This window comes from Empidonax traillii, unplaced genomic scaffold (assembly GCF_003031625.1).
Source record: "Empidonax traillii isolate 1590-97213 ecotype Southwest subspecies unplaced genomic scaffold, ASM303162v1 scaffold1270:size203758, whole genome shotgun sequence".
Lineage (NCBI taxonomy): Eukaryota > Metazoa > Chordata > Aves > Passeriformes > Tyrannidae > Empidonax > Empidonax traillii.
In genome coordinates, this window is record NW_020956463.1 from 177,144 (window position 1) to 203,758 (window position 26,615).

The 26,615-nt window shown below is 43.0% G+C and overlaps 1 protein-coding gene across 1 annotated transcript in view; it reads left to right on the top strand.

The window, feature by feature from the left end:
• Nucleotides 1-24,194, top strand: part of LOC114069474 (corticotropin-releasing factor receptor 2-like) — a gene marked incomplete at its 3' end in the record, with an annotated part of 116,882 nt that extends 92,688 nt beyond the window's left edge. The window contains exons 6-9 of the mRNA XM_027906284.1: nucleotides 12,042-12,159; nucleotides 16,592-16,745; nucleotides 19,971-20,031; nucleotides 24,116-24,194. Coding sequence (XP_027762085.1) covers nucleotides 12,042-12,159; nucleotides 16,592-16,745; nucleotides 19,971-20,031; nucleotides 24,116-24,194 — 412 coding nt within the window. The remainder of the gene's footprint in view (nucleotides 1-12,041; nucleotides 12,160-16,591; nucleotides 16,746-19,970; nucleotides 20,032-24,115) is intronic.
• Between the last annotated feature and the right edge of the window lie 2,421 nt (nucleotides 24,195-26,615).

Sequence of the window (26,615 nt, forward strand, 5' to 3'; positions counted from 1 at the left end):
CAGGTTGCCCCTGTGCAAATTCTAGGTTTTTCACATCTCTGTCACACCTCTTCAAAGTGCCTCAAGAACAAATCGGTTTTGACAATCCATTCCAGTTATTTAGGGCTTTTTTTCCCAAATTGTTTTAGTTTGGGTGAAAGAAGACACCTACTAATTGGGTGAAATGAGAGAGTTTAGGTAATTCCTGGCAAAAAAAAATAAAAATACAGTCTGATAGTTTCACGTCTTGACCCAAAGTGGAATCTGTAAATTCCTTTTTCCTGCCCCATTCCATCCATCTAACTCACTCCACGAGTGCCTGCTGAGGGTGAAGATAGAGGAGACCTCCAGGAAGATTCAAATTCTATGACTGCTCCACATTCTTATGCTTCTCACCCACCATCTGCTTGATTCTCCTCAGCCCTGTCAGTGCGGAGTCCCAAAGGCAGTGCTGTCTGCAAGAGGAGACAGGAGCACACCTGCTTTCATGGAACACAACTGCTTGGAAGGCTGTGGGGTCCCCCCCACTGGGGGTTTTAAGAGCAGGTGAAATATGTGGTTTCCATGGCAAAGAGTATTGCTCTGGTGATCAGACATGGGTGTGCTGCTGCTGGAGATGAACTTCTGCCCCAGCCCAGGGAGCTGCTGCATTGCTGGGAGACTTAGTCCTCAGATGTGCTGAAGTGGGAAAGAACAGGATCTAGTCCCTATTATTCCAAATCTATTCTGTGTCGTCCTGTCCCCTGTTCTGTTCTTCCTCAGCTCTTTACGCAACCTTCTGCCCTCCATTCACAACCCGCAGAAATCTTCTCCTGCTCTAAAATCTAAGGAACCCCACACCTATTTTGATGGTCAGAAGTCTGAGATGCCGCAGGAAGTAACGAAATCATCTGCCATTTGTGTCTACGAGACCCCCAACACAACTGGGAAGGGATGAGAACTCAACCAGGGCCTCCTTTTTGCTGTGAAGACTATTCTAATCTCATTTTCCCCAGTTCTGTCACAAATGAACCAATCCTTTATTGGTTGTGCCAAAAAATAAGCCTGTAAACATTTCATTTAGCACCTTAATAATAGAAAATGAAGGAGAGGCCTTGATTGTTGTTGGCACTCTTGACTGAATGCCAATGAGTCATTGAGATCTGTCCTAAAGATCTAAATCAACATTAGTTCCTCAAGGTCTAAATGTAGGTGGTCTGAAAACTCTGAGGGACATGTTCTGTTTACCATGCAGAACAAAACAAGCCCACAAACAAAGAGAAATATGCTGAGAATAATAAAAAAAAAATGTAGGATTTGTGCACAAAGTGTTCTGTTGAGGTGCACTGATCTGCAAGGGAGGATCTGGAGAGATTAGCTCAGGGCACTTCCCATGTCACTGTTAAAGGTGTCCACACTGCTGTGGATCTCATGGCCTGTACGTTCTCATTCATAGCCAAGGTTTGATCCATCCCACAGGTGCACACAGACAATTCCCACTGACTCAGCCTCATCATCCCATCAAATCCCATTCTCACAGCAGTAAAGCAGGAGTTTTTTGTAGGAGGAAACCCGCTGCCAGTAACACCAATCAAGCTGGAGACAAAAAAAAAATTATAATTTAAAAAAAAAAACAAACCAAAAAGATTGAAATGCTTCTTTTGAATCATATTTTTCCCTTATTGTTGCTGATAATTCAGGAACCCAAATTTGCTGATAATGCAGAAACCCAAAAGCCTTGGCATGGATTTTCCCTCGTTCGTGTGCTGTTATAGCAGCCTCTGAGAGGGAATAAGCGTCCCTTGTAAAACTCCTGACTTGTTATTAAACCATGTGCTGGCAATGGCCAGCAGTGACCTGACTGGATTCAGTCAGAAAATGTTTTATTTGTTCAGTGGTGATTGAAGAAGAAGCAGGGGACGAAAGGTATTCGTTCTGGGAAGCGTCTAAGTCCCTGCTGAGTTTTCAGTCCAATAAATGATGGTGCTGAAAGGGAGATAAGCTGAAAATTAAAAAGGACGTCCTTCTGCACGGGTTGCTGGATAAAGGCAGCTCTAAAAAAAAAAAATACAAAGCCACAAACACTGTCACAACATCCTTTGACACTTGTATAGTGGTAACGAAAGCTAGTCGAGGTTTTGAGGGAAATTTTGCTTTCTTGTTGCTCCTAAATTTACCTCTTTCTATTTCTCCATTAAAGCACCTGATTTCCCACAGCACTGAGGCAGTGTCACCATTCTTCCTTATGATTACATACAGATTTCCTAAATCCATCCCACATATTATTTCTTCCCAAAAGATTGAAACTTTTTTCCCTGAAAAAACACAGCTACTTTTTTTTCCCTTTTTTTCCTCCTAACTATCTCCCAGGGTTTAGGAGAGGAAAATCTACTTTTTTTTTTATCCTCCCCTGCTCCAAGCTCCTTTGAAATGCCCCTTGGTGTTCAGTCTGGTGTGCAGCTGGCAAGAGTGCTGCTGCAGGTCTCTGTGGGGAGGAGTGGAAGAATTTGATTAAATGCTTTCTAGAAACCTGTCAGAAGAAATGTAGAGCATAAATACAGAGCAGGTTTCATAGAGCAAAGCGATCTGACACCCATCAGAACCAGGAGACTGAGGATATACCCAGTGGGAGGAGATCTGCACAGTTAGTACTGGTTTGCACTTAAAAGGGATGTGCTGCCTGGTGTGGTTAGAGCAGAGCAGGCTCCAGATCTCAGGTGCAATCACTCCATTTGTGTCTTCCTGTTGTGGAACAAGGGAAAAGAGCAAGTCCCGGGACAGGACATCAACTGACTGAATTCACGAGCTCATGTCAGTGTTCCATGATCCACCCTCATCTCCTGACTCCCCACCCAGCTGAATTAAGTTTATTCCATCTGCCACTTGGAATGGCAGAGCCTTCATTAATGATTCACTGATGGCATTTTTTAAACTTCATCAAAAATCCCAGAGTGGAGCACGAGTGAGGTGTGTGCAGCAGGTCTGGGGGACAGCGCCCGCTCTGTCAGTCCACAGTAAAGTCCCCAAAGCAAGGCAGGAGTGAAAATGAGGGAGCTGAGTGGTAAACAAGCACACATGCAATGAGAGGGTTGTCTCTGTATACAAAGCATCTGAAGTGCCTGTGCTGCCTGAATCCACGTGAAGTGTCTCATCTCAGCAGCTCAGATAAAGGACAGAAACGCTTTTCCCGCTGATTAACCTCAGGCCATTGTCTTTGCTTCCCACTGCCTTCACTCGCCCCCTCTCATCTCACATCTGTGTGACTCGTTCTTTGGGCTCTTTGTGTAGAGCCTACCCCACACAAAAGCCACAGAGAGCAGAGCCCTCGTGAAGACCTGGAATAATACCAGTAATTAAAAGTGTGCCCAGAGAGCTGCATTCTTAAAAGGTGAAAGGTTTTGTGAGCTGCCTTTGAAATAGTGGCACTTGCAGAATGAAGGCTGCTGAAGAGTATTACTGCTGCCCATAAATCCATCACCACTGGAGAAACTTTAGAAGCTGAAGAGCCACTTACAATCAAGGACAGTGGCAGCGCAAGAAGAAACGGGTATAGGCACTCTACAGACAGGTTTGGGAGTGGATATTAGAGGATAATTTCCAACCCACAGAGCAGAGGGGTCCAGGAGCAATGCAGGAGAGAAAAAATTTTAGCTGGAGTTCAGCTAGAGTATCAGGAATTAATGAAGGGCTTTTACTCAATTACTTTCTTGACCTGAGGTTTGGAGGATCAGGAGGCCACTTCCTCTCCTGTGCTAGAAATGGTGTATTTCTGTTGCTGCCAAGATCTCTTTTTCTGGAGATGGGCTTGTTTGAATTCTGATAATAGAACTGCTCTGTGCAACAATGTTGACTGACAAGGTAAAACTTGTCTTTGCTCTGTTCTACTCCTGATGATGATGGAATGGTTTTGAGAGAAAGACTTGCAACTTCTCCAAGATTTAAGAGAAAGGAAGAAAGCAATGTTTGGTCTTTACAGTTTAGATATGAATCATGCTCAGGAGTGCAATTTCCTGCATAAAAAAAAACCCAAACCATGCATTGTGTCATTTCTGAAAAAGAGAAGCAAAGCAGGTGGTTTCAGGCCGATGTTTAGAGTTATGTACTAAAAATGCACCTGCAGCTGTGCAAGTACTAAATGGTTCCATTTCAGTTTTCATCCACAGAATTGCACCTCAAGGCCCCTCACTAACTCCACTGTCGTTGTTCAGCGCTCAGGCACCTTCTGTTCTGTCTAATCTAGAGGATGATTTAGGTGCTGGAGGGTATCCAGAGAAGGGAACAGAGCTGGGGAAGGATCTGGAGCACAGGTCTGATGAGGAGCAGCTGAGGAGCTGGGGGGGCTCAGGGGAGACCTTATGGCCCTCTACAACTTCGTGATAGGAATCTGGAGCCAGGTGGAATTGGGTCTCTTCTCCCAGGTAACAAGTGGCAGGATGAGAGGAAATGGCCTCAGGCTGTCCCAAGGGAGGTTCAGAATGGAAGATTTCCTCACTGAAAGGGTGGCCAGGCACTGGGACAGACCGCCCAGGGCAGTGGCGGAGTTGCCATCTCTGGAAGTGTTCAAAAGGTGTGTGGATGTGGCCCTTGGGGACATGGTTTAGTGGTGAACACAGTGATGGGTGAACAATTAAGCTCAATTATCTTAGAACTCCTTTCTAACCTAAACCATTCTGGGATTCTGTGAAAGCTGCTGCTTCACATCACTCTGTTAAAACAGGAGTGAGGGGGAAATCTGTGTCACCCCTGAATGGGACACATACAGCCCTATTAACCTGTGAGCTGCCTTTGCTTGTTATGGAAACAGCATCTTCCTTGGGATAGTGCCCAGGCTGAACCACTGGAAGCATTTCCTAAGGCACAGAGAGCACCATGAGCCTGATGGATTTAGACACAGCACAGGAATGACTGTTTGGAAGGATCAGGCTATATGGTCTTTCCTGAATTCCTGGACAGAGACACAAAAATAACTGAATATTTTACACCATATTTCGGTGGAAATGAGGCCAAGGAGGGGAGCAGCATCTGTTGTTCAGACTTTCCTCCTTGGTTTATCCACACAGTATCTGCAAATGTAAATAATATAATAAACTTTGGTAACTGTATTAAAAGCAAAAAAACTACCCAAAACATAACCCCAGAGTTCCCAAGCTAGGAATTTAAATTATTTTTTTAATTAATTTTGTTTTTTACAAATAATCCCCCAAGGGGATTATGAATGAGAACACGTTGTGCACTTGTATTTCCCAAACAGTAGCTGTAAGCCAGACCAGCTCCTGTTAGCTCTGTGTCTGGCTTCTGAAGTCCTGTCTCTAATTTGTGCAATCCAGCAGCAATGGAAAAATATTAAACAAGAAAATATTCACCTTTCCACAGTGTGGACTGATAACTGCAACCTGTGTCCACAGAGCAGTGCCTCAGATAATCTCTGGAGGTTTGTAGTCATGCACTGTGTCCCTGCTACTCTAAAGCTGTTACGGGGCACTAAAGCCTGACCTGCAAGATGTTTTCTGTAAAAAAAAGGAGATACTTTACAGCCCTGTTTCCTCTTTGGTTCAAAAAGTACTGACAAATTACCTTTGTTTAACAAAACAAATTAGAGCAGAGTTCTAAACCTTTTTTTCAGCTTTCTAAACCACAGTCACATGCCTCACTAAGTGAAGCCATCTTTGTCATTCCTTTGAAAACATCAGGAATTTTCTCCATTGGAAGGTTGGAGCCTTGTTCTTAGGCTGGAGCATCCAGCGGCTGGGTTTCAATTAACCCTTGTTTAACCACGTGGCTCTCAGGCTCTCTCCTGTGGGCTGATGAGGAGCAAAGCCGGGCTGATGGAGTATCCCACAGTCATCCACGCTGTTCATGGGCAGTTCACAGAGGTTGTTAACCCTGGTTCAGTGTGATTCCCAGCCAGACAGTGCTGGGCACCAACACTGGTGGTTAACACAGCTGGTCTGGGGCTGTCCTGCCTGTGTGGTCCTGCTGTGTGTTGTGTCGCCTCCATCCTTCCAAGCCCAGGAATGACAGTGCTGTGAGCCTTTGTGTCTGAAGGACACAAATGGAAGCTGCTGCTTCTCCTCTTCACCTGAGCATCTCGTTCCTGTCCTGGTAATAAAGCTGTTGTTTTCTTCCAGGCTTTCATTCTTCCCTTGGAACTGCCCCTTGCATTTCCTGTGGGAATATTTATATTCCCCCCAGGCAACTGCCACCAAGGAGCTGATTTTCCCTGCCAACCTCTCCAGCTGCTTTTCCCATCTGTAGGCATCAGGAGTAGCAGAATATGTGCACTGATTGAACACGAGCACCATGAGAACCTCAGGGAAGGCTTCGATGTGGGTGAAAGCAAATCGGCCATGACAGGCACAGAGCCTGGGAAATAACTTGCTGTTAGGTATTCCTCCCACTCTAAGACATTTATGGCTTGTACATGTGCTTTGCGTGCCCTAGAAAAGACTAAAGAGGGAAAATACATTTTTTTAAAGTATTGTCCGTGATTCTCCTTCTGGCTTGCTCAACAGTGATGGAATAGGAAGGACTCAGCAAAGTGCACTCCTGTTTCTCCTATCAGCTGTTTTCAGAGAGACTTTGGGACAGCAGTCTTAATTGAACATCATTATTAATGGAATACTAGATGAATTAATAGAAGGTTTCCAAGCTTCTTTAATAAAGTTTTCATTTGCAGTTATTTCTATGCAGATGATTCCACTAATTCAGAGAGCTTTCAGCCACACTGGCACATTATTATAATTGCTAATGTTAATTGTTTGTGTCATGCTTTGAATCAGAAAATAGTAGCTCTGCACATCCCAGAGGAAAAATACCACTGTATGGATAGAGTGAGAAAAAAACAATATATAACAGAAAACTGCTTTGAGTTTTAGCAGGACTATTTATAGATGTCCATTTCTGAATCAGTGAGGCTGCCTCTGCAGAAATAGTTAATAAGGGGTTTTTTTTCCTGCCTTTTCAGATCTCATCATTTCTCAAGTCAGAAGAATGGGTTTTCTAATTCTCTGCTTTCTATGTTGAATCATACAATTAGGGTCAATATTATCAGAGAGTGCTCTCTCTACCAACAATCTGAAGCTTTTTCTGCCCGCCTTCGACTCATGCTGCAGTCAGCTGCTGGGGAATTTGGTTTGTTTTTCATCTTTGCTGCTGTTGTTCCTCACGTGGAACCTCTGACTCCTGCACACCAAGCAGTTCAGGACGCTGGTGCCAGGTCCACCACTAAAGCACGTTCCCCAGATGCCACATCTACACGTTTTTTTGAACACTTCCAGGGATTGTGAATCCACCACTTCCCTGGGCAGCCTGTTCCAATGCCTGGCCACCCTTTCAGTGAGGAATTTTTTCCTAATACCTGGTCTAAATCTCACCTGGTGCAATTGAGCCCATTTCCTCTACACTGGTCTGTTTGAATATGGAAGTTCTTATGTCTTTGTGTTGTGGCCTCAGTCTTTAAGTCTCTCATGACTGAATTTCTACAACCTCTTCTTCCTTCCATCCTTGGACCCGTGCACCAGGGAAGAGTTAGTTGAAGAGTCCAGCCAAAGCTCTGACCATCTGATTTTTTTTGTCTGAAAAGGATTAGGGTAGGAAGGAAATACAGGAAAAGCCTTTTAATGGAAGCCCATAAGCCCAGTCTGTCGTGTCTTGTCATGTGCAAGCCTTCAGGAACTCTGGGATGGTGATTTGTGATGCTGTTCTTGGAAGCTGGGATGCACACTTGGGCTGTTCAGCACACATCAAGGGTTGTAAAACAAGTGGAAATGGCACAAATGACATGAAGATGAATATGAAAACTTTTGTCATCAGATCTTTTAGACCAGGGGACTCTAAATGGCTCTGTAACTCAGATTTCTTCCTAGCAGTGCTGTAATTTTTGTCTGAAGCAGCAGCTCAGCCCACAGTCCCCTCATCTCCCATTTCTCCCCTCTCTCATGTGGCTCTCTGCCCTCTTGGGAGGCAGCTCTCTGATCTCTGTGCTCTCATTTTCCTGATGTTGCCACTGCCACAATCCCCAAACTGTGATATCTCCCCACTGAGGCAAGAATAACCCCAAATTCCTTAACTTCTCCACTTCGAGGGAACTCATTCATGCCAATCACTGTGCCTCTAAGGAAAGCTCAATTCACTAATATATAACACAGCTTAATGTGTTTTAAATTCCAGCTCCTGCCAGTTAGGATGTGATAGGAATTCCTTTCCAGTGCTGCCTGTGAGGGCAGTTATTGCTGTTCCTGGAGCACAGGCTCACTTACTTTTCCACTCCATGGAGTGAAACCAATAATTAATCAAGGAGAAAGGGACTGTGGGGCTCATTGTCACGGAATACTGTTATGACTGTTTAAGTGTTCAAAATGGGACAGGCCATTTTCATGAGTAACAGGAGTATTTAAATTTAAATTAAGGCTTATAAATTTAAGCTGCCTTCCATCTACCAAGAGCCAGGTAAAGACCTGTGGAGGACAAATTACCCCTGTGAGTCTTATGAGTTTTTTTTTCCTCAGGCTTTGAAACAAGTGAGTATGACAATGTTGGCTTTGTCCTTTCACCAAACATTAGCTGGGCTGTAGGTCACCCATTAGTCACTAGCTTTGTTGTCCCTCAGTTTGGGACGTGTTCCTCATTCACTGGTCACCTCAGACTCCAGCCTGGCTGCACAGATAAACTCAAGGCACAGATTAAGCTCCTGAGCCCTGCAGAGCAGTCACATGTGAACAGTGCCTGAATGAGGGAACCCTCACCCCAGTCAGGATCCCTCCAGATGCTTTACACGTGCTGAATTACAATTATACCACCCACCAGCGGTGCCTGAAAGTGAGAGCAGCTTCCTCGTGTGGCTGCCAAGAGATTGTTCCCTTGTTACACTGACTGAGTTAACTGCAGCCCTGCATTGCTGTGCCCTGCAGCCTCCACACACTCCATCATCCTGCTGTTCTTCCCTCCCCAGTACAATCCTGACACAGTCATTTCTCAAGCTTTCCCTGCCCTTGGCTATGAATTGCATTACTGCCACTGTGATTGCTGTGCTGGTAGTAGTTAGGAGACAGAAACAAGCAGAAACCATGGGCTCTGGGCTCCTTATAAACAAAAACGAACTCTGAGTCTCCAGCTGGGACTCCTACTAAAAGGAAAAGGAAAACCAAAAAAAAAAAAAAAAAAAAAAAGGAAAAGGTTAAAACTATTCTGTGCCTGAGGTCACATCACTGCCTGAGCTGTTTAGGAAAGTCTGTGGCACTTTCAGACACGTCTCTCAGCCTCTTCTCCATGGCTCTGTTAGTCCCAAAGACAGGAAGCTTTCCAGCAGGTGAAAGCATCTTATTTACCATTTGAGCCACACGCAGAGTGTCTCCAGAAGGGAATGAGGTGATGGTGTGAGATTGCTGGTACCCAAAATATGGTTTTTGCTGAAGGTAGTGGAACATGGGAGGCAACTACCCCTGTTTCCCACTCAAAGCCAAGTCTTCAGGTTTCATTTTGGTCCATTCCAGCTGCTGGCCACATCTGTGCCTTACCTAATTTTACTCCAGGGACACACCTTCCCTCAACACATGCGGCTTTTTGAAAAACAAACGGTGTTTTGATCATAATTATCTGTAAAGACTGGAGGTTCCCAACACAGACCAGACCCTTTTACCCTGTGTCCTCCACAGACATCACTGAAAGGTTGAAGGATGCAAATTGAGGGGCAAAGAAAAAAAACCATCAGGAACCAAAATGTTGTAAGGAGGGCAAAGATAATGTAGAAACAAAAATCATAGAACCATTAAGGTCAGAAAAGACCTTTGAGACCATCAAGTCCACTGAGTTTATCTTAAGACACGGAAGAAAATGTGGTTTTGATGACCAGGGTACTACTGCAGGGAAAAACCCTGTTTCTGAACTGAACCAAAAAGTCTACAGCTATTTATCCGATCCTTTCTGCCTCTGTGTCCAGTCCAATGTCCTCCTGTAAATCCTGTGCAAATAAGATTTCCTCTAGTCAGATTTAGCGATGTTCCAGCATATGGGATGATTAAACTACATCCAAATGGACACCTGCAGCAAGGGCGCTTTTTTTCCCCCTCCTTTATCTTATCTTTGTCGAGAAATACATTCAGTTGGCAAGCGTGCTGGATCTGTTTTGTTGTCAGAGCTCTCCAAAGCAATTAATTTCGTGTCAGTAACTCCACAGTTTGACCTGAACCTCCTTAGTTTTAGTCCCCTGCCTCCCTCTCCCCCTAGAAGCAATGTTTCAAATTCATCCCATTAGCTGCTAATCCTTAACCTGAATAAAATGCGTAGGTGAAGAGCAGCTGCAGGACATCTATGTGCAGAATGATCAACAGAGTGAGGACCTTATTAACGTGTTTCAAAGCCTGCCCAGAGCCACAAGGATTCCTGGGGTTCAACATGAGCAGTAGTTCGTTGCCTCGTTTCTTTTGAAAGCCAAACTATGAACTTTTATTTTGTTAGAAGTGTAATTTCCAAAGTGAGACAGGCGTCTGACAAGCTCCATGGAAGCACAAGTTACACCAGGAGCAGCGTTTTGGGGGGTTGTAGCTTAAATGAAAGAGAATGAATCTGAGTAGCTGAAGATTTGTTTTCCAAATTGACTCTAGTCATGAGTCACCGAGGCTCTCAAAACCAGATACCAATTTCATACTTGCAGCCTGAATTGTTAAACTCAGAGACTATTTTAACATTGACTTAGTAGGGTTATACCTCTGAGCATCTCTCTGTATCTCATATGTGTCTTCTGTTTGTTTTTCTGCTGGATTGCTTGAAATCTCTGAGGGATTTGTGAGGCTGAAGGACACAACAGAACTGCTTCTAGCCCTGAATCTGACTAATTTAGTCCTGGGAAAAGCGCAAAAAGTGTTTTATGATAGGAAAATGGTGTTTGTTATTAAGAAAACTGTCTTGTTTGTCATGCAAAAGACCTGAGGCAGCAGCAGAGTTGGTTCGTGGATTGTGCCTCTCTTTTTGCTGTCACTGGGGTGAGCTGCAATCAGTTCCAGCTGAGCAGGTTTGAGAACACCACTTTCTGTGTCCCGGGATATCTGACAGCTCCCTTGGCAGGCAGGGAGACTGATACAGCAAATGCTGAATCCCAGGAAATGCACTGTCTGTTTGAACCCTTGTGGAGGTGATTTTCTTAATTGGACTGGTTTGCCTTTAGCAGAGAAAAGATCGTTTAACTGAAGACTCTGTAACTGCAACACTGCAATTTGGCCTTTACCATTTCACAAAGAGTGAGAAGGGAAATGCTCTGGTCTTGAATGACTGAATCTGTAACGAGTAACTCTGTCTCACTTCAGTGGTACTTTGGTTTCTGGCATCCTCATCATGCACTGGCTGCCTCCTGGAGCCATTTCCAGCAGTAAACACTGTTTAAAATCTCCCCTCTTTTGTTTTATGGCGCTGTGTCCCAGCTTACTGTAGCTCTTATTTTACACTGTGCTCATATTTTACTTTGCATCTGAATGGGAGCCGGAGAGGGACTAAAAACAGATAAAAAATATTTTTTTTATGAAGGAGGGTGTGCAGCTCTACCTTGTTTTGGAAGGCTTTGTAGAGCCCAGGATTGAAACCAGGCAGTCTGTGCTCTCCTACTGCATTAACTGTGAACTTCACACAGGGGAGCCTGTTCAAGAACTAACCAAATGTAAACTATTCCAGCTTTGCCACTCCAGTGCAAATATTTGTCACCAAATGTCCTTTTGTGAGCAACTCAGCAGCCTCCAGCGCAGCCTGGTGACTCAGGGGTTGTTCCATCTCCTAGGGATGGAAGGGAGCAAAACCAATAACCAAGGATTAAGTGAGCATTTGAAGATTTGATTTTCTTTCCCACTGATCTTGTTTCATTTGCTTGAATTGATTCTTGTCAAAGGGAGCTCGTCGTGTTATCAAGACAAATTGCTGTACGTGGCTTTGCAAGAACAGTTGAACCTCCTGTTTCGAGGTGTAAGAGAGGGATTGTGGGGAGGGGGGGGAGAAGAAGCAGGAGGAATTTTGCAAGTGACCAGAATTAACTCATTTTATATAGTCATTAATGTGGACATCCACTACATGTGTTGATTTAAATGCATCTCCCTGTTTAGGAGTATCCGATGCCTGAGGAATATTATCCACTGGAATTTGATCACCACATTCATCCTGAGGAACGTGATGTGGTTTCTGCTCCAGATGATAGATCACAACATACACGAAAGCAATGAAGTAAGTGCTTGGAGGCAGCATCTCTCTGCCTTGCAGTTTGGGGGCAGGCAGGGGTGCTGAGTTTGTTCAGCTGAGAGAAATATTACCAAGGACACTCATCCCCGGGCTCTGAGTGGCTTTCATGCAATTTCAAAAAGGTGAAGAACATTAAAATGAGCTTAGGTTTTCCATTGATTTCCTTATTACTGAATATCAAAGGGGATTTTTAAAGTAAAAATCCTACCGGAAAGCTTCTCTCATCTCTTCACTGACCACGGATGCTTTCCAAAGGTATGTATTGTAAGACACGATATTTTGCAAGACACTAAAAGGAGTGGTTCCTGAACATTTTTGTCAGAGCATCTTGCAGTGATCTGCACCTCTGTAGGGAAAACATTCATTCCAGAGGGCAGCAACTCCATGAACAGGGACAGAAGTCATTGTTTTGGCTGTTGAGGGTCTGAGTCAGCTACTTTGTCTGATGACAGCGGGGACGCTCATGCCTAGAGTCAGCAGGACTCCCAAAAAATAAAAAATAGGGCCTGAAATGGTACAATTTTTGTTGTTGATGTATTTATGGGGTTTTTTTTACAAAATCCTTTCTTCCTCGCGCTGGCTTTGAGGATGAAGTTGTGGGATATGGGCTGCATCCAGCAGCAGCTCCTTGTCACTGGAAGGGATGGCTCATTCCTCCAAGGACTCAAACACTTCAGTCCGGCTCCTGCTGCTTCCTTTGCACTCGCTCTGTTCCTTTTCTTGATCTCTTGGGGAGGACTGAACTCTTGGCAACTGAACTCATTAAACTGGCAGAGAACTAACCCAGACATCAGAAAAGCAAGGAGGAGTTTCCTGCTGGCATAGCTAAGTCAGCTTTCTGATGGGTGATTGAGAGTCAGAGACAGTTCAGGGGGCCAGACAGGTCCACACATACACATACCAAAAAAAAAAAAAAAAAAAAAAAAAAAAAAAAAAAAAAAAAAAAAAAAAAAAAAAAAGGAAGGCTGGAGGCAGAAAGAAGTCGGGCATCTTCTTTGCATGGCATTTCTCTCACTGTCCATGTTATTTCTTGTTCACTCAAGTACCTCCCAACTGCAGATGCTTCTCTGAGTGAATCAGTCCCTGTGTAGGTACAGTAATCACAGAATCATGGAATGGTTTGGGTTGGAGGGAGCGTTAAACATCACCTATTCCAAGCCCCTGCCATGAGCAGGGACAGCTTCCACCAGCCCAGGTTGCTCCAAGCCCTGTCCAGCCTGGCCTTGGACACTTCCAGGGATGGGGCAGCCACAGCTTCTCTGGGCAACCTGTGCCAGGGCCTGCCCACCCTCACAGGGAAGAATTTCTTCCTAATATCTAATCACACCACCCTCTTTCAGTTTGAAGCCATAACCCCTTGTCCTATCAAAGACATCAAGGTAATCAGCAACCCCAGCAGTACACAGATTTCAGAATGGAATGAAAACATCCACTCCAAAACAAAAAGCTTTTTTTCTTTACTTTTTTTGGAGAACAGCTCTACATTTCCTTGACAATTAGTCCTTTTTGATAGTCCCTTAGTAGGGTATTTTACTGATCTCTTTCCCTGGTAATAATCTTATAGTTGAGTATTCCCCTTTTGTGGATGTCCCCTGATATTTAGCTCCGTAACCAAGAAGAAGAGTGTACTACAAATACATATAGACACACCAACACCCCCACCCCCCCCCATACTCTCTGTCTTTGGAAAGCAGATGGACTAAAATGCCTATAGACTATGATCTGGATTCACACCTGCTACCAGTCGTGGCTCCACTGGCCCTGTACAAATGGAAAATGGATATCCAGGAGCCTGGATATGCATTCATTTGAATGTCAGCTGGACACTCATCATCCTTGACTAACTTTTCAAATGTAAGATTTGACATCTCAACTTCAATCCCATACTTTGGGAAAGCAAACAGAAAAATCATTAGTACCTAGATAAAGAAGAAGTCTATGCATAAATCTCCATTGTTATTCATTCAGATGCTCCCTTGGGAAAAATGTACCTTCTATTAATTCAGTGTTTGCTTTGTCTATGTTTCTGACATTCTCATACTCCAGAAGGTGGTGTGGGAGCTTTAGGGACAACAGTTTTATGCTGAGTGACTTACCCTCATGACGACGCTGCAAATCTTAATACAGATTTTTACAGTTATTTAGGAAAAATCTGTTGGAGTCAGGCACTCAAATGCCTTTAAAAATGTGACCACAAATTGCCAAGGAAAATAAAACCCTGCGAGTATTAAGAACAGATTCTCATATGCCCCAGTTTTCATTAACTTATCTTTTCTCTGCAGAGCAATGCAGCCTTTTCGGTGCTTTGTACAAGTCTGAGTGATAACTTTATTTTTCCTTTGGTATAACAAAATAATACCACGAAAATCAATGGGAACAACATCATTTATGATGGCTAATAATGTGATCTCTTCTGTGCTGATCAGTGGAGATTAAATAACACAGTTAGAGAAGCATCAGGGATTCAACATCGAAATATTTTGCATGAAATTATAGTGCTTAGAAATAAATCAAGAAGGGGAATTGTTGAAGATATCTGAAACCTGCTGGTGGATACACGTGGGGATCAAGAATCCTCAGTCAAATAAACAAAAAGATGTAAATTAATGAGTTCAACAAATGGGGTTTATTATTCAATAGTAATAAATCCACAATTCCAAAAAGGAATTGCTCAAAATTTATTTTATTTTGGTCTCCATGGCAATGATGCAGAAGGATATGTCACCACCACTATGTCTGTTGTCTGTATCTGTCCCAGTACCTTCCCAATCCAGTTCCACTCAGATATAATTATTTTTTACAATTCTTCAGAAAATGGGCAGCTGTGGAAAGGACAAAAACCGTGTAAATCTTGTAAGGGAGGGAGAGAAGTGAACAAGAGTGGAGACACTCTATCAGAGCATTTTCATGGGATTGAGGCCCGAGGGGAAGATTTAATTCATGCTCATACCTTCCAAAAAATCAAATGTGAGAGTTAAGAGTCTTACTAGTGTGGGGGTCAATCAGTAATGGGGTCAAAATATTTGTTTGGTTTTAGGAAAAAAAAAAAATTTGATTTGTTTGTTTGTTTGTTTATGGCTTAATTTTCCTTTGCTCAAGCCAAAATGGGAAAAAAAAATTTGGTTTAAAAAAGTTTTGAAAACAGAATGTTTTCAAAAAACTTCTTCCAAGTTGTTTTGGTTTTTAAGGATGTAGCCAAGCCAAGTTTGAAATATTAATGAAATAATACAGAAATGAAAGCTTTAACACATCCAAAAGATTTTTTTTTTATTTCCATTCGATAAACAAATTCGCAACTTGTGAATGGGCTGACGTTTTGTAATTGTGTTTCTTGCCCCATGAATTCCCAATCTCCAGAATTTTGCTGGGCTTGATGGCCCAGAGACCATCCACACCTCACGCATATGGGGGCTGAAATAAAATTAACTGCGGGTCAAAAGTCGCAAATACTTCAGCAGAGTTAATTAAAAGTCTGGATAACGGTGAGACCAAAATGACAGCAGTGGTGGCAGTGAACACAGGTAATTAGTGTCCTGCTGCAGGGAACAGGCTCAGCACGTACCTGGTCACAAAGATGTTTTCCCAGACTCCTGCGTGGAGCACTGTGGAAATTGCCATCGGTTCCTTGTGATTTATTGATGGGATGTTGCCTCCTGGAGCCTCTCTCTGGAGCTCACTGTGATTCTACAGCTGTGCCCTCACCTCACAGCCGTTTGGAGGAGGTGCCTGTGCTTACACGACGGGCCTGACCAAAAATTCCTGAGTTGGGTTTGTGGCAAAATTCAGAGGTGATGCGTGACAGGATGTGACTTACAGAATGAAGCACAAATGGCAGGAACAGAGGGGATAAAATAACTGGTAAAAACATACCTTTAAAGCACTTTTTTTTTTTTTTTTTTGCCTAAATGTTAGTAGTGCTCCTTCCTTAATGGGAAGGAAATGAAGCAAGACTGTGACAATAATATCTACCTTGTCTTTGAATTGCTCAGCAGGTGGGTTCTCCTGCCTCAAATATACAGATATTTAGATATTTAGACTCTCATGTTATCTTTTGGTATGACCTCAGGAGATGGCTGTGCCTCTGGAAGATCATCTAGGGTTAAATGAGCTACTCCTCTTGTGTTCTCACACTGCTTGAAGGCTGCTGGTGTGGATTTGCCTTTGCCATGTTGACTTTCCACACATGTTTAGATACAGGAGTTCCTGCATGTTATGGTCATAACCAGCCTCAGCAGAAGGTCTCAGATGTAGCTGTGAGCTACCAACAGCGCCCAAGATACCGTGATTCCAAGTCACCGGGAAAATCTGTGACCCATGAATGAATTCTACCCATTGATTTTTGCGGGGATTGCGACATACAGAACCTTTTAATGTTCTCACCGTAATTTTAAAACACTCTCCTCTGTTTCCTCTCCAGCCCTGGTGTCGATGTATCACCACTGTCTACAATTATTTTGTGGTGACCAACTTCTTCTGGATGTTTGTGGAAGGCTGCTACTTGCACACTGCTATAGTGATGACTTACTCCACGGATAAGCTAAGGAAATGGGTCTTTCTCTTCATAGGATGGTGTAAGTGGCTGCTGTGGCTAAAATGGTGTTATCTGATGGTACCTGACATTAAAATATTAAAGACAAGAGCAGCAGGAATAAACTTTTTAAATCCTGCTGGGGCAAAATCTGACATTCAGACCTAACTGTGTCAAAACAACAGGAGATCAGGTTTAGTTCTTCGCTGCGGTGGTGACATAAAGCTGGTAGGTTATCACCTGATTTGTCTTCATCCTCAGGGACCTGGTGTTCAGGAAAGAAAGAGAAACTCCCAGGCTCAGCCTTTGGGAACACAGTATGGACAGTAGTCCATACCACATCCCTTTCACTTCAATCAGCAAAGCAGTGACAACAACCCCTCATACAATGCTGTTCAACACAGCACGAAGCAGAAAAGGCTCTGTCCATGCCCAGTGGAACACTCAGTCTCAAGAGACACTTCTAAGTGGGGAGCTGACTATCTGGCAGATAGTCTGCCAGTCCAGCTTTACAGCTGTCTTTTGGACTGCTGAGGGATTTGTTCCTGGAAAACGGCTTTTAACGAAGAGTCCCCGTGTCATCTTTGTGCTATCCCTGTGGCTACTCAGACTCAGCTTTGGTGAGGCTGCCTTTGGGATACTGTGGTCAGTTATGGTCTCTCAGGTCAGAAAGGGATGTGGAAAAGCTGGAGATTATCCAGTAAAAGACTATCAAGATGTTCAGGGATCTAGAAGACCTGACATGGGAAGTGAGGCTGAAGGAGCTGAGCTTGTTTAATCTGGCAAAGAGGTAGCTAAGGGAGGATCTGTGAGGTACCAAGAATGATTTGAAAGATAATTACAAAGATGAGGGAGCCAAATTCTTCTTGGTAATTGCAGATTTTATAAGAAGGGACGACGTCCACAAATTCCAGACTGGGAGGTTCCAGCTGGACATTAAGAAAACAGAAAATGGAACAAAAAGTGGTGCAACACTTGAACAGATAACTTAAAAGCTGTGAAATCTCTGATCCTGGGAGGATGGACAATTCATCAAGGTCAAGACCAGGCTGGGGTGGGTTACTGCTGATAGTTCTGCTTAGAGCAGGTAATTGGAGTGGGTACATTCAGAGGTCCTTTCCAACCAACATCTCCCATGTTTTGAACTTGGCCAGAGGATGTTTGGCAAGACAAGCCCTGTGCAGGCAGCTTGTTCACTTGAAAGCAGAATGTGAGGTCAGACAGAACCAGTGAATTTGGCAGTTCTTTTCTGCTGAAACAAGAAAGGTGGAAAAGAGTCACCAATATTTTCTGTTCTGCAAGGAGGAAGATGTTTTGTTCGGAAACGCCTCTCCCTCTCAGAGTTGTGCAGAAGCAACTGAATTGCAGTTCTGAGGGCAGAAACGGCCTTTGAGACAAAATATGTCATTCAATCCAAAATAGAATGGGAGGAAAAGGAGTTGTAGGAGAAAAAAAAAGTTTATGTAGGGAATTGATTCATTTTTTTTTCCCCCCAGTATTTTTCAGTTCTGTCACCAAACTGGGAAATCATGGATCCACAGACTGGTTTGATCCATGGTGTTTTCCCTCCCTACCTCTCTCAGAGCCCTACTAATGCAGGAGTGGTGTGGGCTGAATACACCCTTTCTCTCACTCTTCGGGGTGCTTTGTGGCTCTGCTTTGCTTTCCCATAAACATTTTTTCACCAGCCTCATTCTCAAATCCCTGTTCTTCATTTCACAAGGGAAAGCAAAATATTTTCCTCTAGAAGAAAGGATGTGGCTGCATCTTGTCTGCTCATGCCTAGCGAGAATGTGGGGGCAAAAGTGCACCAGACCCCGTGAGTCAGTGGGGAAAAAGGTGGAAGACAAAAAACAACCATTTGAAGGGCACAAGAGCCACCGGGGATGGTGGGACAGGAGATCAGAACTGCACTTCTTGCTGAATTTAAAGATGACCACTTAGCAGTTCAGTCCCAGGCCTTCTGTGGGATGGTTCCCTTTCCACGCTGCTTCATCTTTTCAAACAGAAAACCATTTCCCACAGAAGAGGCGGCAAAAGGGAGGTTCAAAGGCAGTGTGGGAGACAAGGCCACCTCTGCTCCTGCAGCAAGGTTTAAGTCAAGTTGCTTCCACCGGGAAAGAGGCAGGTACTAGTGAGGGTCACTGAATCTTGGCCTCTGTCTGTGCATCCACCTCGGAGTAGCAGTGATTTCAGAGGGACATGAACCTGGAGTTCGGAATGAGGGATGGAGCTGGAGGTTGTCTTGTTTGTTTTTTCCCAAGACAACAGAGAGGGAAAACTCTCCTCCTCCACCTTTGTCATCCATCCAGTCCTCGCCTGGTTGAAAAAGTTCCTGTTTTCCCCAGGAGCTCTGTGTCAAAATGCCAGTTCCATTTTTTATCCCTCACTTCCAGTTTTTTGCTCCAGCAAATGCCCTCCAAACCAGTTGGACTGTGAAGGCCTAACACAAAACAAGCACAAGGGCAAAGCTCTGGACATGAGACTGGTATAAAATCAGAATTGGAAAGCAGAGGAAATGGCTTTGCTGGGACATTAGGTGTGCAAATACAACTCATCTACTACACTGAGGAGCATCACAGTAGCACTTGCTGGGTACAACAGAAAGCAAACCCAAAAAGCAATATTGATCCATGGCTTTGACAAGAGCTCATAGACACACACACAGAGCACGTTGGAGGGAGTTGGATGATGTCTGTAAACTTAAGAGCAGCTGGATCCTTTAGAAAGGGGGGAAAAAATAATTCTGATATTGGAAGATATCAAGATATTCTCTCTCTCACAATCCTATTTCATAGGGAAGACTGAACTCAAAAAATTACTGAAAGTTTCAAAAATGTGCTTCATGCAAAGATCCCAGTAAGTTTCCAAATTTCTTGGAGCCTGGGACACCCACCTTCAAGTACTATCTTAAGGATTTTGCTGTATCAGCTACAGGAAAATTAAAAGGGACCAATATTGCCTTTAAGTCAGACAAAATTGTTCTGTTCACTTCTACAGAAATATAGGTACATATTTTTGTTTACTAATATTTTTATTAACTTTTCTTATTGGTACTAAAGTTTTGCTGAGATTACCTTTTTTTTTTAATTTATATATTAAGATGTCTTGGCAATTGTGATGTCTCAAGGATACCAAGATAGGATCACCTGTACTTAGAGTCTTCCAGTTCATTAATAAGTCTCTCCTCAAACAAATCTGAATTTACTTTGGGACCATAGATCCATCCATCCATGATTAACTCTTGGGTTTTTTTTGGCTCCTACAGGTATTCCTTGTCCAATCATCATTGCCTGGGCCATTGGCAAGCTATATTATGAAAATGAACAGTGAGTGATGTTAATATTTGTGTTGTTATAATAATATGTGTGTGTAAATATTATTATTCATGTGCAAGTTCCCTGCCTGTCATGCCTGATTTCTTACACATGGGGATGGAGAGTTTCTGTGCTCTAGGAAAAGTGTTCTTAAAGAGCTGCCAGCTCTGATCAGCTCCTCTGTCCCAAGGACAGTTTCCCAGGGGATCTCATCCACTAGTTCTTTAAACAGCTGGAAGTTCCTCTTCCAAAGTTCAGGGTTGTGACTCTGCTCTTTGCCAGAGCGTTTGTCCATTTATCTTCACCCCTGGGGAAGTGATGTGTCATTCCCCTCTGAGGTCAGGCCCGGCAAACTGGGCACAAGGACTCTCCTGAAGATTCCAAGACTCTTGGGGACAGCCCAAAATTTGGGACAGCATGGGGAAACTCCTCTTCTTCATCTGAGTATCCACTTCAGCTGTAGCTGAAGTTGTTTGGAGGTTGAACTGGGGTTCAGGTTGTGTAGCTCATCATTTGAGTTGAAAAGCTCAAAATAGCACTCAGGAAGAATTTTAAGAAAATGTTTCAACCAACTTCCTAATTTTTTTTCATTTTTGTACTTAATAGAGATTGTTTTTTTGCATAGTGAGGCAACTGTAATTGGCACTGTGGCAAATATCCTGTCTGGGGTTTCAAAAAATATGGCAACTCTGAAAAAAAAGTGCTGTTAAATCTCAATTAAAAAAATCCCACATCAGTGATTAAGGATTAATGTAGTAATTTCATTGATGGGCAGTTGTTAATGGGAAGTACATCAGTAAAATCTAATTAACAATAGCGATAAAACCAGTGGTGGATTTGGTTATATAAAGAGCTATCAGAGAACCATGAATATTAATTAGTGCTATTCAGTAGAAATGTGTTTACGTATCTGAGTCTTATCAGAACTGTCTTCCTAAATTGTCCCCTTCAATATTCAGGGAGTGTGTGTTTATTCTTCCAGAGGTAAAAAAAAAAAAAAAAAAAAAAAAAAAAAAAAAAAAAAAAAAAAAAAAAAAAAAAAAAAAAAAAAAAAAAAAAAAAAAAAAAAAAAAGAAAAAAAAAGGTTAAATGGCTTTTATTTTACACAGATGGAATGAAACTTCTGATGCACCAAGTAATTGTCAGTGATTTAGGTTTCTCCTTTTGGTTTTAAATAAATGTGCAGCGATGATTTTATTGCAGAAATAATGGCTTGTGTTGGATTTAAAGCAAGACTTCAGATGGCAGACAGTTTGCAATATCTCAGCCAAGGTCCCAGTTTGAACAGTTAGACTGTAAATATGAAATATTGCTAATCAAGTGCAGACATATATAACCTCACTGGCAAATAACTGTCCTCTCACTGTCACTCACCTGATTTAATGGGCATATTAGGAATATTTAGATTACAGCGTAACACATCTGGTTTACAGCCTAAAGGGATGAACACCAACCTAAAGAGCTGCTTGCCTTTTTGTTTGTTTTCTCCACTACCCACAAAAGGAACCTGGAATCAACAAAAGCAATCAGCTCCCCTGGAGAGAGGCCTGTGTTGGAGAACTCTTTGGCCACAACCTTGTTCCCTCAAACTGTGTGAAAGTGTGTAAATACACATGAGGCTTCACTCAGTGCAGCCTTGGTCTAATACTGGGCTCCAGATAATAAATGTCAGCATTTTGGTCTTCAGCTAAATTTAAATTCCAAAGAACAACGAGCAGCCTTTGCCCTGGAACCTCGTCTGTGCTGTGCCAGCTCTGTTCCAAATTCTTTGCTGACTTTTTCTGGCCCACTAAGTTCTGCCACATACCTCAGTCTCCTTCTTATTAGTCCCCCTGCTAAAATCCTCTGCTGGAGCAGCCAGTTTCCCAGAAACTCTTCTTCTGATAGCTCTTGGTTCCATGAGTTTCAGGCAACATAAAACAGTTCTCCCAAAATACCCTTCAAAATCTTCTCTCAAATGTAGGCCTTGCAAGTTCTGGAGAATTATGTTTCCTGCCTTGGCATATCTTATCATTTTTCTTCAAATCTTTCCATTTACATAAGAAAAAAAAAAAAAAAAAAAAAGCCAGTTTCATTCATTTAAGGCTGCCCTGGGGATTCTTCTTGGATGATAACTTACTTGGAGGAAGTGCCTTATTCCAAGTCTTTCTCTCATTACCAAATCCTGGAAAATTAGTCGCAAAATTATCCATTTATGCTAATTTGCAGCCTGTGCACCAGGGAATAACAGACTTGTTTTATATTTCTAAAATATTCAAAGCTCGCTCATTCATTTGGAACTTAAAAGATGTAGGAATTGAGTCAAGAAAAGGCAAATAATTCATGGTTCTTAGTCATATTTTTAGATACCAGCTACATATCTCAACACTGCTGTCCAGTCAGACCATCAGGAAACGGGCACCCAGCTCCTTCTGTTTTATCAAACAACACATTTTGTAGAAAGGCTTCGAGGGCATGATGTGATCCATAAGAATTCTTTCCTCATCTCAGTTTATTTGCCCTGAACTCTTGACACTGTGTCTTGCAGACAACCAGCCTCTCTGAGGCGACACATTTTCTATCTTGTTGCTTGTAAAAGTGAAAATCTGCCTCCCTGGTCTCCTTGGCTCAGGAATCACCCCTGTTTTCGTGTCTCCGGTGGCACTAACTTACTGTTTGTCACAAGGCAAACACAAGGAAGACATCATTTTTGCTGTGTAGAATTGTTATGTGGTATCCATGGCAGGGAGGAAAACTCTCAGACCCTCCAAAATCTACTCGCTAAGGGATCTGGAGCTCCAATGACCTAGACCTTAAGGAATTACGATAGCAAAGTTGTCTGTGCTTGGAGGAATCCTGGATCCAGACCACGTGGATGTGTCTGCAATACTAAATTATCTGGGCCTGGGTTAATTCCTGGGAATGGAGTCCAAACAGCATGGAGTAATTCACATCCATATTATTAAACCTTCTTGGCCTCCAAAATCAGGGTAGCTGCAGTTTGTGGACTATTGGGAATGTCCTCTGGCTCCTGCCAGCTCCAGATCTGTTACCCAAGAATAGTTTAGGAGTTGGATATTATTTGGCCTGGGCCAAAGCTGCAGCAAGGAAAATGTAAATGATTGAGTTCCGGGCTGAGCCCGGTTTCTAATTCATTTACCAACATGAATACAACATATTTGTTACTCTCGGTTAAGACAGTGAAGTGAGTGACACTGTGCTGTGAAATCACAGGGTTAGGCTGTGGTACAGCACAGCAGGCAGAAAAAAACTTGGAATTGGTGGGAGTGAGAGTCAAGTCAGTGCTGAGTCACATGTGACAAATCCAGGCTCTGTGCTGGTTTGAGGCCGCTCAGTTTACCCGAGACTTCACCTATTTTCCCTTGGTGATCCAAATACTTCCATCAGGTATTTGGCAGCTTCAAAAGGTGGCTCTGTACTGTCTGCTGGGTTTGGTGGTCATGGAATCATAGAATCATTAAAGTTGGAAAAGACCTCTAAAAAAAAAAAAAAAAAAAAAATTGGAAAAGACCCTTCACCCGAGACTGCCAGGTCTACCACTAAACCATGTTGTTTGAACACTTCCATTAAATGTTGACAACCGACACTGGAGTCCCCAGTGGTCCCCAAATTCATTCAAGGCCAATGGAATTACTCCTTATTCATCCAGTAGCTTATTTAGACAGCATTTCCCCGCACTTTGAGACATGTTTGCTAGAAGGAGCAGCCACTTTGTGGAATGTGTTTCTGGGCGCTGCAGCAGATAACAGTTGGGTTTTTTTTTTCTTAATCAAAATATTTCCTTAGTCCCTTTCTCAGGCATCTCCTGCACCCTCCCTATAGCAGGTTCTCACATTTCTTGGAAATATTTACACAGGCAATTGCCAAAACCAGAGTAGGAACGTGAATGTTTTAATGAGAGGGGGAAATGGGGCTCAGATCTGTGTCCAACAGCAGGTGCTTTGTAGCAGAAAACTCATTTCCTTTCTGATTATTTATATATGACTAAACAATGCAGTGAATAAAGGAACACCTCTCTATAGTGTCCTTCCTAAAAGACTAAAAGAAGTGAATTTAACTTTATATATGATTTTCTTATTTGTTTTGTTTCTTACAGATGCTGGTTTGGAAAGGAGCCAGGGAAATACATTGACTACATATATCAAGGGCCAGTAATTCTTGTCCTTCTGGTAAGTGTTTGTGTGGGTGGAAGGACACTGCCATCTCCTCTTGAGAGATAATTTGATAGGCATCAGTGAGGTTCCACATGCTTTTATATAAAATAAGACACAATCAAGGTCAAACATCTTCAGGTGTTCTCTGAAGTTGCCACAGTAGCTAAAACCTGCAAGTCAGAATTGAAGTGATCTGGCTTTCCTTGATCTCAGGCTGTTCTTTCCTCCTCCCTAAGAAATGCTGTTTGCCTTTGTACAGTGTTTTGAGATGTGGGAAGAAAAGATGTTGTACATTATAATATCTGCTCATCCACTTGAGGTTCTCGACAGCTAGAGCAATTTTCCACATGCATTGTTCAGAAAAATGTAATAACCATGGCTGGGAATTGTATCTCCATCTTTACATCCCCATCATTGCTGTGTGCTTATTTTTAGCTTTCCTGTTGTTAGGTTCCCTTTTCAGTGCCGCCCACACTTATCAAGCTGTTTATCTGTTTACCCAACACTGTCTCCTGTGCCAAGCAAGAGTAGGCAGAGGAAGAAGGAAACTCATTCATAAACCATTTTGAGCCCTCAGCTGAAGGGCAGTGGTGCTTTCCCAGAACATACTGAGTGTGGATGGAAAAATATCAGTGCCACGGGAAAGGATAAGGCTGAAAAACCCAGTTCTGCTCTTGGAGGCAGATGTCCCAGCAGAGAATTCACAGGGCTTGGTGGGTTCCCCTCTCTGAGGGGACCAGGACTCACCTCAGCTGTCCCTTCTGTCTCTCAAATCCCCACGGAGAAGGTGCAGATGCTCCAGAACAGGCACCACTTCCAGCTTCGTGCTCTCACCTTGTCAGTCCTGTGTTCATGTGATTCAGCATGAAAAAAGCTTCCCTGTTGCCTAGGAAGCCAACTGCTACTCTGAATGTGTCCTGACATCAGGAGAGGTAATTTCTGTATTAATTGTTCAGATGCAGCAAACAGATCACATAGTGCACACATGAAAAGAGAAGAAAAACCCCTCGTAGTAGGAGTCTGGTTTTATGTAAAAATTCTTTTCATGTGCTAAGGACAGAAGTAACAATTGGTGTGATACACACACATGTGCCACTAAGGGAGTCACCCCAAAAACCCAAACAGCTTCAGGGTAAATTGACTCACTGATACAGAGACTAACTCACAAATAAATCCTATTTGGACAACACAAGGTAGGAGGTTTGTGACAGAGCATTTGGGTTTCCCATCGTTTCTTAGAAGTCTGTGAATCTCTGAACCCACCATAACCCCCTTTAGTCCACAAGATCTGTAAAATCCTTGGGCAGCATCTCTAGCAGACGTCATAGGTAGCTTAGTCATGAAAATACCTTTCTTGTCTTTAAAGCACTTTAAAGACCCCAAGGAGATCCAGAAAATGGAGGTACAGTTGGGGGCTGCCTCTATATACAGATCATTATTATCTGCCTTTAATTTAGAACAGCCTTGAGACCCCTCCAAACTGAGCCTGTAACTGAGGAGCCCTGACCTGACACTGTGTAATGAACCTGCCTACCTTGGCCTGCCTGCACTTGAGCTCTAATTAAGCCACTAATGAGCTAACAGCAGTAATTGCACTGTAGGGGGGGAAGCAGCTGATACAATTTAGAGAAGTATCATAAGGGCAAGCCCTTCCTCCCTTCCCCTTATGGTTTCTCCCATCAAAAAGCAGTGCTGCAAGAGGAAAAGAGCTCTCTGGAAACAAGATCTAAAAGGCAAATCTGAAAATTCCTCTTATGTGCCCCCCCCCTTTTTTTTTTGAACTATCAGATGAGTTTTGTGTTTAATTATAATGCACAACCCCACAGTGTCTTAGAGCAACTTGACAGGCTCATTTTTTGATCCTTATGTGAATGAATTCAAACTATATATAATGATTCAAGCATCACTTATTTTATTGGAGTTACTGACCTTTTCAAGGGTGCTGTGAAAAGTGATGGATTAAGAGCACTGAAATTTGACTTCTGCCATGTACTCAGGGCAACAAAGTCAAGCATCACCACCCTCATATGTGATTATGTCTCTGCCTGATCACAGAGGGGGACAAAGTGCTGCTTTCTTCTTCCCTCCAGTGAACAATGGTCACCAAAAAATGGAAAACATGAAGATTTCAAGAACAGTGCAACTTTGTGACCTCTTTCGATCACAGCTCATGAGTTTAACTTGAATTAATGAAGAATTTAAGTGGAGTTGAAGCTAAAATTCATGTTTTGTGAAAGAACATGCATAGTCCTGATGGGACAAGGGAGAACAGCCTTAAGCTGATGAAGGGTAGGTTTAGATTAGATATTTAGGAAGAAATTCCTCCCTGTGAGGGTGGGGAGGCCCTGGCACAGGTTGTCCAGAGAAGCTGTGGCTACCCCATCCCTAGAAGTGTCCAAAGCCAGGTTGGACAGGGCTTGGAGCAACCTGGGCTAGTGGAAG